The 12,500-nt window shown below is 36.7% G+C and overlaps 1 protein-coding gene across 5 annotated transcripts in view; it reads left to right on the top strand.

Moving 5' to 3' along the window:
- Positions 1 to 3,158: 3,158 nt before the first annotated feature.
- The window catches only part of LOC135225164 (mucolipin-3-like), a 22,482-nt gene continuing 13,140 nt past the window's right edge, over positions 3,159 to 12,500 (top strand). The window contains exons 1-6 of one of the 5 annotated variants that reach the window (XM_064264403.1): positions 3,159 to 3,562; positions 6,578 to 6,934; positions 8,513 to 8,612; positions 9,301 to 9,492; positions 11,219 to 11,384; positions 12,363 to 12,500. The exon at positions 12,363 to 12,500 is cut by the window's right edge and continues 53 nt beyond it. In XM_064264403.1, the coding sequence (XP_064120473.1) occupies positions 6,687 to 6,934; positions 8,513 to 8,612; positions 9,301 to 9,492; positions 11,219 to 11,384; positions 12,363 to 12,500 (844 nt within the window). In that variant the 5' untranslated portion in view covers positions 3,159 to 3,562; positions 6,578 to 6,686. The remainder of the gene's footprint in view (positions 3,563 to 6,577; positions 6,935 to 8,512; positions 8,613 to 9,300; positions 9,493 to 11,218; positions 11,385 to 12,362) is intronic. The other 4 variants (XM_064264404.1, XM_064264402.1, XM_064264401.1 and 1 more) reach the window with 4 other exon arrangements.

The following is a 12,500-nucleotide window of genomic DNA, read 5'->3' as shown; positions in this document are numbered from 1 at the left end:
GAATAAAGGGAAATTTTTCTAAAGGCCTTTCGATCCTCTATGACTGTCATAAACGTTATGACATCGTAACTTCCTTTTAGGATCCGATCCTATGAATGGAGTGCCTTGGTCGTTTTCGTTTTTTTTTTTTTTATTGTGCGAAATTCTCCCGCTATCTTTTGCCACTCTGTTTTATCATTTTATTCAGCTTCAAGTCATATCCAGCCTGTGAAAACGTTTATTAACAATCATTACTCTTCTAGTATTTTTACGAGAGAGGGGGGGGGGGGATTTTTGCGATTTTTTCTCTCTCTCTCATGTACATATTTACTGCAATTTTCTTTCCTTCTATTTCATTCTGTCAGCTTTCTATTATCCTTTTCTTGTTTTGTGTGCCTTCCTCATATAACTACTATCTCTCTCTCTCTCTCTCTCAACGATCCATCTACCATCTCTCTTTCCTTATCATCTCCAACTTCTCTTTACTTTTTTTTACCAGGTCTTTCTTCGTGTGTCTTCCTCATCTATCTACTATCAGTCTCTCTCTCTCTCTCATCAACCTAATGTTGCCCCTTCTCTCTTTCCTTATCTTTATCATCTCTTGACTGTTGTCTCACCACGTTCTCTCTCTCTCCCCTTATTCCATCCGTCTTCATATCCAGCGCCATTTTATGGTTGCCTGTGAATACAAGAAGTCTAATAACATTAATTCTTCTTCTCTTATTATTTTTGACCAAACTGCGGAAGGTGATTGTGTCGCGTCTTGCTCCCGCTGAATTAGATCTCAATAACCGAAGTAATTATCGTAATTATCACTGTAAGATTGCAGGATAATTTTTGCAATGATTTTTTTTGTTCTTATTTCGCCCCATCCGTTCCCCTGATGAGCTTATTCGTCGTTTCTAATCACACATTTTTATTATTTTTCTTTTTTTTATCCTGTCATGATTTATTCCCCTCACCCTTTCAGTCTTCGATATGTCCTTCCCAAGGTCCCCTTATGATGATAGTAATCACATAAGAGGTTTCAATTGATGAAACGACCAAATGAAGCCCGACTCTCTCTCTCTCTCTTCTTCTTCTTCTTCTTCCGGATAATTCTGAACTTCTCTCTCTCTCTCTCTCTGTTTCCACAATAACCCTGACATATTCTCTCTCTTCTGCTCCTTCTTCTTCTTCTTCCGAAAAATGCTGACCTCTCTCTCCGTTTTCAAAATAACACTGACATATTCTCTTTCTCTTCTTGCGGATAATTCTGACCTTCTCCCTCCTTTTTCAAAATAACACTGACATATTCTCTCTCTTCTTCGGGATAGTTCTGATCTTCTCTCTCTTCCTCTCTCTCATTTTCTTCTTCTTCCGGATAATTCTGACCTTCTCTCTCTCTCTCTTTCAGTTTTCAAAATAATCCTGACATATTCTCTCCCTCTCCTGTTTCAAAATAATACTGACATGTTCTCCGTTGAAATATAACTCATAAAAAAGTCAACGAAAGGCTGGCGTGTGCATAAACACAGACGATGTTTGTCCTGTTTTTTTTTTTTTTTTTTTTTTTTTATCGTGTTCGGGAGATACCGACCTGACGAATTCAAAAGTTAATGAAGGTGTTAACTGAGACACGTCTGCAGTATTCAGGAAATGAACTTCATTAAAACACGGAGAATTAGATATGAAAGGATATTCATGTATAAGTTATGAAATCTTAGTTTAACCAGACCACTGAGCTGATTAACAGCTCTCCTAGGGCTAGCCCGAAGGATTAGATACTTTTACGTGGCTAGGAACCAATTTGTTTCCTTGCAACGGGATCTACAGCTTATTGTGGGATCCGAACCACATTATATCGAGAAATTAATATCTGATCATCAGAAAAAAATTCCTCTGTTTCCACGTTGGCAGAGTGGGAAATCGAACTCGGGACCATCGAATCGGCAGGCGAGCAAGCAAACCACTCTTCCAGCGAGGAACTTTATTCGTGTATAAATCTAAAGGGAGGCAAGACGCTGAATTGATTCGCTTTACGGAGTTTGAGTGGTTGGACAGCAAAATGAGAAATCTAGAAACTAAAGGAGATGAAGCTCAATGAACTAGATGTGGAATTGAGATAATATCCCACATTTGCACTAAAAATTAATAGTTAGAGAGGTTGGATAGCAAGACTGAAGAAAGGAAGTAAAGAAAAACGCTAGAAAGCAGACGGAGCTAAGGGCCAAGGGGACGCTGCAAAAAAAAAAAAAAAAAAAAAAAAAACTTTAGTAATGCTTACAGTGCACCGCATAATGGATTTTGATGACTTAATGTCCTAGTACGACATAACAGCAAACAAAAGACATCCAAGAACAATGAATTCTTATCTAGAGAAAAGGATCGTTAATTGAGCTCCTTAGAAGATTCAAGAATGGAATGCCAAGAATTCGAGCCGGAATTTTATTCTTCACAGCAATTAGGATTTCAAAGAGGAATGGAAGCAGGACATGAAAAGCTGGTGAATGAATTATGTGATAAAGGACCCAGGCATGGCACATCCTGAATTTGATGGTAAGGATACCTACAGTTTCTCCTATTGTCAGTATCTCCTCTCTCTTTCAACTTAATTCCTAGCCTCATTATTCATTTTGTCAATAAATCGCTACAATAAAGTTTTATTGCTTAACCTTACCTGGAAAACAATTCTTCCTACAGTTAGTGTCCCATTCCGCTCTCTTTCAACTTATCCTCTAACTACGGATCGGTTCATATCATAATTTGTTTCGTAAATATACACTTCTAATGTTGGTACTAGCGTAACCTTACCTAGGGTATAATTTCTGTTATTGTCAGTATCTCTTACCACGCCCCCCACCCTCTCCCTCTCTCTAGAGGTATTTGCCTAACCTTACCGGGGTTACAATGTCTCTCAAACTCTCTCTCTATATTTTTCTTAATCCCTAGTCTCTGATCGGCTCATTTCATAGTTTTCGCTAACATGATGCTTCAGATGCAGGTACTTGCCTAACCTTACCTAGGGTAATGATAAGGCTATAGGTGTTGCCATATCGAAATATAGACCTGCTAGACAAAAGTAAACAAACAACCGAATGCATCTGTAGCCAGGGATGATATAACGCTGCCCCAGTAGCGTTTTAGTATGTAAAACCGACATCACTGTTTGCGCCTCTTATCTGCGTTTGTTTTTTCGACACAGAAACAATGGAATCGATAACAGAGGATGGATCCCCAGCAAACAACAATAGCGTATGACACATTCGCCGATAGCTCCGGTGATAGGCTCGTTCGGTCACGAGCCCCGAGATTCATCTTCATTATCTCCTCCACCATCTATCCCTCAGTGTCTTTCTGAGAGCGTTCGGGGAGAACGAGTGACGACTGACTGCTGAGATCTATCTCGATATATGATCGACCGTTTCTGAAATCCCTGGCGGTTTGAAATCCTGGCAGTGACGGCGAGTGTTTAGTTCAAGCTCGAAGGAAAACTGACAAAAAGAATCGGATAAGAAGGAAGTCGGAGTCGACGTTCAGGGAAAAGATTCGTAAAGAGTAATGTGCTTTTCCTTGGTGGGGGTCTACGGATCAAAGTTTCAAGGTACTGGAATCTTCTTTTCGCTTGTTTGTTTCTAGACTTATTTCTTTGAATTTCCAGCCGAGTTCCCTTATGGCCACAGTCAACAGACGGCTCTAAAGAGAGGCAAGTTAAAGAAAAGGGTGATACGTAATTAAATATGAGGGAATACATGTACTACAGGGATGGGCTAAAAATAGGTTTTTTTCTTGCTAGTCTCTCTCTCTCTCTCTCTCTCTCTCTCTCTCTCTCTCTCTCTCTCTCTCTCTCTCGCTCTCTCTATTCTACTGAAAACGCATATTTTAACCTAACTTGGTATACAACGACCCATTTTGTAATGCTGTGTTATTATAGATAGATGTTGTCCTTTTGGTAATTTTAATGAGGATTCGAAGATTCGATTTCCACTGAAAGTCTCTCATATAGAACGAGTTTGGTTTGAATCCGTCCAGCATTTCTATATATATATATATATATATATATATATATATATATATATATATATATATATATTTATTTATAGTATGGAAGAACGTATATATCTAAATACATACATATATATGTATATATTTAAATACAAACACACAAACACAGATATATATGCATATATGATATACATGCATGTATGCGCTTAGCTCTTATCAGGTCCCGGTTATTCAGAAAAACCAACATTGTAAACACATTGTACGTAGGGGATAATTTACTTCGGAACATTTGCAAAAACATTTGCTGAAAATACCGTGATGAGTTACTATTAGAGTTTCATCTCGTTATTTATTTCAGCCATCGGAGGTAAAATCAATTTGAACTGAAACTATTATTATTTTTGGGCAAATTGATTAAAGGTTTGCTTAATCCGTAATCACTGAAGGCAATTCGATATGCAAACTAAACTGCCCTGGTTTGAATAAATGTAAACACGTCAATTTGTGTTGCACTGAAGGTCATTGTTCACATCTACCATGGACGAGGGCCGGTTCCCCTGGGTAGGGGAAGTGCTGGTGAGGGTAAGAGGGGGTTGTTTGGTCAGAGGGGTACGAGTCTCTGCAATGGAGGTAGTCGTTGTTGGCAATCTGGGTGCGGTTGGTGGAGGGAAGTGTTGGCAATGGGGGTAGTATATTGGTGAGGGAGGGTGTTGGCAATGGGGTGAAGTTAATGGGGGATAGGTGTTGGCAGGGGGAAGGGGTTGTTTGGCAAGGGAAGGGGGTTGGTGTTTGTTGGTGACGAGAGGGTTGGCAAGGTTGAATTGGAGGGAGTTGGCAGCGGGGGGGGGGGGGGGTGTGAGTGGTGATCAAAGGAAAGAGGATGGTTCTACCCATCAAACAATGTGATTAAATCTCGGCTGTGATAGCCTTCTGGTTGCTTAGATAATATTTTTTTTTACTAATTTTTTTTAATTTGGTCACTCTACGTCAGTCAGTAGGCTCTAAATGACATGACGATCGACTTCTACGAAACAATGTGTACAGTTTTGGTTAGATTTTTAATGGCGGAATAAAGCTTTTAGGTTGAATTAACAGCACAGCATCCAATAAGATCTCTTCAAAATCTTTTGTGCTCCATGATTTTCTTTCGTTATATATGGCTCTCTATCTCATATGTATATATATACATATATATATATAATCTTTAAATCATTGCATTAATGCACAAAACATTTGTATAAGTGATAAAGTTAATATGCATACATACATACATACATACATACATACATACATACATACATACATACATACATACATATATAATATATATATATGCATGTATGTATGTATGCATAAGAGAGTCTGGATGGCATGCCAAAATGTCCAGCAATTCTGATAAATTCATCATTTTGAGCTACAAACAAAAGGGAAAGGAAGCAGAAATGCAATCCACCTGGTCAGAGATATCTAACTACAAAACTTTGTTACATCCATTGTATATATGATGTTCCTTCCACTCACCCGGAAGTTATAATTGGGCAGGTAACGGAAGCCTCTTTAAAGGGCACCTACAGCTAACTTTATAGTCTCTTTAATGTTACCCAGACACGGAGATAGAAATTCCTGCCCTAAGGAGAAGCCTCCTAAACTGATGTTCGGGTTGTTGTCCTTTGCAGGATGGGTTACTGAGGACGCGGCAACATTTTCTTTCTTAAATTTATTAAATGAAGCTGCAATGACTGACTTTGCAGAGTCTATTCTGTGTGAATGATCTCGTACAGAATAGAATAGAGAATTGAAGCCAAAGGCCCAGTGCTGAGACCTATGAGGTATTTCAGATCTGAAAGGGATATTGAGAGTTAAAAGGTTTGAAAGGTGTAAAAGGAGGAAAACCTTGTAGTTGCACTATGAAACATTTGTTAGGAGAGGTTGGAAAGAATGGTGGAAGAAAAAGAATATGAATGGAGGTACAGTAACAGTAATGAAATGGGTTGCAGCTAAGGTCTGAAGGGATGCTACAAAGAACTTTAACTAATTCCTATAGTGCGCTGAAGGCACTAAACTCCAATGGGGCTGATCTTGTGCATGAATGAAGTGCTTCTGATGTTTGTGTTCCGTATAGGACCTGTATGTTGCTCTGCTCTTGCACTAGTACCTTTTCCTGTATGGCCGGTATATTTCAGTCTTTGGCACGGAATTATATTATTTGAGATTTTACAGTTACATTCTGGGATTTCATCATAATGTTTTTCACTGTTGGTTTTTTGTATGCATATGTACAGTTGACATCAGAAACCTTCAGAATGCTGAAAATGTTAACAAAACTAGGGTGGTATGGAAGAGACCAGGGGTTTGTGGTCATGGTGAATTCTTTATCAGAAAATCCACTTCATAAGTATTTTACTACTTTTTTTTCTGGGTCTGTTTTCAACATATTCTGAGTAAATAATTTTCAATACTTTAAGGTCCACTGAAGAGGAAATCAACCTTTTAATCTGTACACTATGAATTGATTCATTATGTATATATATGCCTGATCATTAGTTAATTCTCTGACTGTTTTATACCTAACCCTGGATTCTTCTGTAATTAATAGCACAAATGGAATAAATAGATCATTTCAGAACCACCGAGTTGCCCCTGCTGGCTCTACAGAGTTCGCAAGTCCACACCAGACCATCTGATCCATACCGCCTCTTAGAAGCAAGAGCCCGTGCTGACATATGGCTAGGTGTAATCGAAAAGATGAAGACGAACCCAGCACACAGATACAGCTGGGTGTGATGTCACCTAAGATTGAAACTAATCTATTAAAGATCGCTTACATGGAATCCAGTTCAACCATATACGGGGGAAGCGATCCTGATGAGGACTCGGAGGAGCCAGACGGTCACGTGACTGCGAAGAAGAGGAAGACTTCGCTTTCCTTGCTCAGGACCAGAGAGGCCAGGGCGCTTAGGAAGGAGTTGAGGTCAGGTCAGGTTGGAAAATGTCAGAAATGTGTGAATTTTTATTTATCTCTCCCACATTTGATAGGAGGTCGCTTATCTCTCTCTCCTTTTTCCCGACCCCCTCTCTTTTCTTATTAGAAAGTTTATTTATCTCCCCCACATTTGATAGGAAGTCGCTTATTCTCTCTCTCTCTCTCTCTCTCTCTCTCTCTCTTAAGCCCTGCTTGGCTCTTCCCCACCAACCCCCTCCATCCCCCCCCACCAAAAAAAAAAGAACAGGAAAAACAACGCAAACTTTGTTCTTATTTAAACAGGAACGGAATTTATTTTACCCTAAAATAAAATATAGTCTGAAATTTCCCTTTTTCCATCAGTGGATGAAAGAATCGCTTCCCAGGGATTTAATTGAAATCTGGGACAAAGTTGTCCCGCTTTGTATATATGTGTTCATTGCTTTGCGCTCTCTCTCTCTCTCTCTCTCTCTCTCTCTCTCTCTCTCTCTCTCTCTCTATCACCGAGGAGTACCTTTTGAATACATTTTATGCTTTTCGTTTTTTTCATCAAAATATTGTTTATAGTTCTTGTAGTCTTTTATAAGCCTCTCTCTCTCTCTCTCTCTCTCTCTCTCTCTCTCTCTCTCTCTCTCTCTCTCTCTCTCTCCATATAAAGTTTTCTCTTTTTTTTCTCTCTCTCTCTCTGCATGCGAAATAAAAATGTTATTTTTTCTGCCTCGACAGTAAGTCTCTCTCTCTCTCTCTCTCTCTCTCTCTCTCTCTCTCTCTCTCTCTCTGATGAGTTTCCCTTTGTACCGTAATTTTTGCGACTGTCAATTCCCTCAGACCTAAATATCTTGACCCTGTTATTGTTTTACGTTTCGTTTCCATAGCACAAATTATTCCTATCCCCTTTTTCTATCTTCTCGTCTTTGTACTTCTTCGCATTTTTATGTCTCGCGAAAATGTCTGTCTCCTTTTACATGTCCTTGTTTTCTTTGTTCCCCCTTTTTGCTGCCATGGAGGCAAAGGTAGACGGCATGGGAGAGAAAAGAGAATGACCTTTATGGAAACTCATTCCTGGGTGATCGTATGTTTCAAAATTTTTATTTTCTTTTTATTTTCGACCATTTACGTTCGTTTCTAGTCTTATCTTACTTTCAAATGAATTTACTCTTTCTTTTAATTAGTTCAGATCTTCTTGACTTCTTTTGTTTATCTAATTGTTTTGAGCTCTTCATTTCTAGTCTTTTCGTATTATTTTCCAATTTCATTCCCGCTTGCAAAACCCAGCACTTTCATCTCATTTTCTAGGTTTTTAACTCTTTCATCTTATATTTCCACTTTTTTCATGTCCTTTTGAACTGAATTTCCTCGTTTCATGACCAACAATCCTAGGGTTTTAAATCTTTCATCTTATATTTCCACTCTTTTCATGCCATTTTTAAATGCATGTCGTCATTTCATGACCAACAATCCTAGGTTTTTAACTCTTTCATCTTATATTTCCACTCTTTTCATATTATTTTTAACTGCATTTCTTCATTTCATGACCAACAATTCTATCCGATTCCCTAAATCCTCTTCACTGGTCTTCCGCTGCAGATTCTTCTTCATGAATCCGATCCAGAAGTGGCGTTTTCGTCGGAGATTCCCGTGGAAGCTTTTGGTCCAGATCTTCAAGATAATTCTGGTTACTGCCGAGGTGAGGATGCGATTTATGCATCAAAGTGTATATTTGATCCTGTTTACCTGTGTGTGTGTTTGTGTGTGTGTGTGTGCGCCTTAAAAATAATCGCATTAATAGTGACAGATTATCAACTACGTAAGGAATTTATGTTTAGAAGATGGCGTTATTCAAATGAATGGATGAATAGATGAACAAGTAAATAGAACGATGCTGAAACCTGCAACGAATCTTGAGTTTGTGGTCTGAGGACCTATAAGCTAAATTAAGGAATCTCTCTCTCTCTCTCTCTCTCTACACACACACACACACACACACACACACACACATATATATATATATATATATATATATATATATATATATATATAATATATAATAATACATGTGCAAATATAAGTGTGTGTGTATGTATTTATATCTATATATATATATATATATATATATATACATATATATATATATATATATATATATATATATATATATATATATATATATATATAATCTCGTCAACAGTAGCCACGACTGCATGCAAAAGAGATTGTTGAGCTAACCCTCCTTTATGGAAGTAAAATACGAATTGTTGATATGAACTGTCTGAAGACACGTTGAAGTACTCGGCATGCATACGTTCGATTCCTGGCAGGGGCAGATGAAATGATGAACTTGTATGTAACCCCTTCCTTCCTTCCTTCCTTCCCAGCTCGTCATGTTTGCGAATTACATCAGCTTCCATCACGGCTACCATGACGATACAACCATCACCCTTTCCAACCTGTTCCTCAAAGGATGGGCCTCCACTCGCGAGGTCCTTTCGTATCCTCCTCCGGGAGGTCCTATAGCCGTCTACAGGCAGTCGGAATTCTACGAATATATGGACTATGCCATTGTCAATGTGAGTGAGTGCCTCGTTTGGGCTTCCTTTTTAGCAAAGATGTGGAAGTAATAGTATTCGTTCGTTTTTGGCAAAAATGTGGGTTTCTCGTCCGGCTCTGTCGTTGGCATAAATGTGAAAGAAATAGTATTTGTTTTGTTTTCGGTAAATGCCAAAAATTCATTATTATTTAATCAATTTGAAGATAAACACCCATGAGGAACAATCCTACATGGGCCACTGACCTGTAATTTAACCTTCCAAATGCTAAAGAAATAGTTTTTTTTAATATCTAGAAAGGCGTTGAGTTACTGAGCAAGAAATGACTAAAATCAATTATCATTTAATAAAAAAACAAGATAAATCCTTATTCATGTGGAACAAGCCAACCACAGGTGCCATTAACTAGAAATACAAGCTTCCAAAGACTATGGTGTTCATGTGAAAGAAGTTACAGAAGATATTAGGAAATACAAAAAAAGAATAGGTCAGTTATTAGGAAAGAAAAAAGCTCAGTTAAAGAATAATCGATAAATATATAGAAATACAAATAATATTAAAATACAAAGTTAATTGTATTTCCGGTAGTGATACATTGCATCTTAGACTGAACTTTTGAGGTTCTAATTGCACAACGCCTATTATTATTATTATTGTTATTATTATTATCATCTATTTTTTTTACCACTGAATCATGCCTCTTTTTGTACTGGTTCTGTGCAAGTGACGGACATTCGCTTGCTATGGGGTTTATGGTCTCGTGTTTCATATTGCACTTCCTGCATATGGGTGAGATTATTATTATTATTATTATTATTATTATTGTTATTATTGAAGATAAGTTGCTTTTATTTACCTGAACCTTTCCCACGAAAGCATCGAAGAATAATAATGCTTAAATGAAATAACTGAAGAAATGTCAGACTCAAAACCTTCTGTCATCGTGAAACTCTTCTTTTAGGCCATTATTTGCGTTGCTTTCCGCCTTTTACTCTTCATCCGTTCCATTCGTGTTCCTGTCACCTTGCTGTCCAACTTCTTGAACTTTTTTTTTTTTTTCTTTTTAATTCCCCTTCTCCAATTTCTTCCTTTCAGTCAATCGACCCGTCGGTTCATATTATTCGGGAAAACATTACGAGGAGAGTCAGGGATTTTAACTCCATAAAATAATAATAATAATAATAATAATAATAATAAAATAATAATAATATAATAATAATAATAATAATAATAAGAAGAAGAAGAAGAAGAAGAAGAAGAAACAGATTGACGAACACCTTTACCACAAAATTTCCTTCTGATTTCAGTATAATAATAAATAATAATAACTCATAATAATAATAAATAACTAAATAATAATAAAATAATAATGTGATAACTGATAAATAATAATAAGTTGATTAATTAATAATAATAATGAATAAAGAATAAATTATTAATAATTAAATAATAATAACAGCATGACTGACAGATAAGTGTTACCACACTGCAATAATTACAGACAAGTGTGACCACTGTATTTCATTAATAATAATAATAATAATAATAATAATAATAATAATAATAATAATAATAATAATAATAATAATAATCATAATAATAATAATAATAATATCGCATAGACAGACAAACAGACACTCACACATTCAAACACACAACTCACTTAACACTTCGTTATCTGTGATAGCAATCATATCACCACAAATAATAATAATAATAATAATAATGAAAATCTTTTGTTTTCCAGTACGCCCACATCGCTGACGTAAGCATGGCTGCTTACAGCCACGCCTACGCCAAAGGAAGTACCGAAGTGGTGCCTGCTACCTTTTGCGTAAACGAATTCGCCGCCTACGTCAGTGCGCATGCGCCAGGCCACCCGACGCTATCTGTGAATGGGACGTTGATCACAAGTAAGTTAGAATGGGTTTCGAAAATAATAATAATAATAATAATTAATTATTATTATTATTATTATTATTATTATTATTATTATTATTATTATTATTATTATTATTATCCAGAAGATGGACCATATTCATATAGAACGAGTTCACCAAAAAAAAATGGCGTTCATCAGGAAGAAGTGAAAAAAGGTAAAGGGAAATACATAAAGAAGAGATCTCACTTATCAAAAAATAAATAAATAAATAGATTGATATATTAATAGATTAAAATGCCAGGAGAATAGTATGGTGATGTCTGCTTAAGTATGAGGAATGATGAATTTGCATTTGCAATTAAAATATTTGAGCGCTTTGAATAGGGAATATTTTCGATTATTGGTCATTTAGGGATCAAGAACGTAGGTAAAGCGGTCAAAACTGTGCCCAATTATTTATGAGGATTTAAAAATTAATGAATTGAAGTTTTTCGTAAGGAATAATTTCGATTATTGCTCATTTATGGATTAAAAACGTAGATAAAACAGATAAATTGATTCAGCCATGTTATTGATGGATCTAGCATTATAAAACCTTTCTTGTTATGACAGGATTGCTCATAGAAACATCGTAGATAAAATTAGATGTTATCTATGTCCAGTGTGACGGAAGGAAAGGTGAATTGTACAGCGATGAATTCAGTATTACGGTATGCAGCAATATAAAAATAACCGTCTTGCTCCAAATAATAACCCTTAACTTGATGGCCATGTCGCAGGATCCAGCCCTTGCATGTAAAGTCTATTTAAAGATTCTCACTGTTTAAAATAGTTAATGGAAATGCCTTCATATCAGTCAACACTGAACACGATCCCTTGGGTTTTAATCTCTTCAAGATATTTCCTACGACTTTGGAACAATACAAAAAAAAAAAAAAAACGCGTCTATTTTCGGCCCTGACTATTTATAATTTTAAAAGAGAATTGTCTTTTTTTATGAATTTTCCAGAGTGCACAGACATCCACCCGAGTAACGTCAGCCACGCGACTTTTAGCCTTGAGAACTTTCTGAAGGAGATGAATTTTTCCATCGACTTTGAGCTTCTGTCCAGCGCCAGGTTGCGTTTCTTGATCGAAGCCGTTAGGC

The sequence above is a fragment of the Macrobrachium nipponense genome, chromosome 13 (genome assembly GCF_015104395.2).
Source record: "Macrobrachium nipponense isolate FS-2020 chromosome 13, ASM1510439v2, whole genome shotgun sequence".
NCBI classification, from domain to species: Eukaryota; Metazoa; Arthropoda; class Malacostraca; order Decapoda; family Palaemonidae; genus Macrobrachium; species Macrobrachium nipponense.
This window is presented reverse-complemented; position numbering and strand designations above follow the sequence as displayed.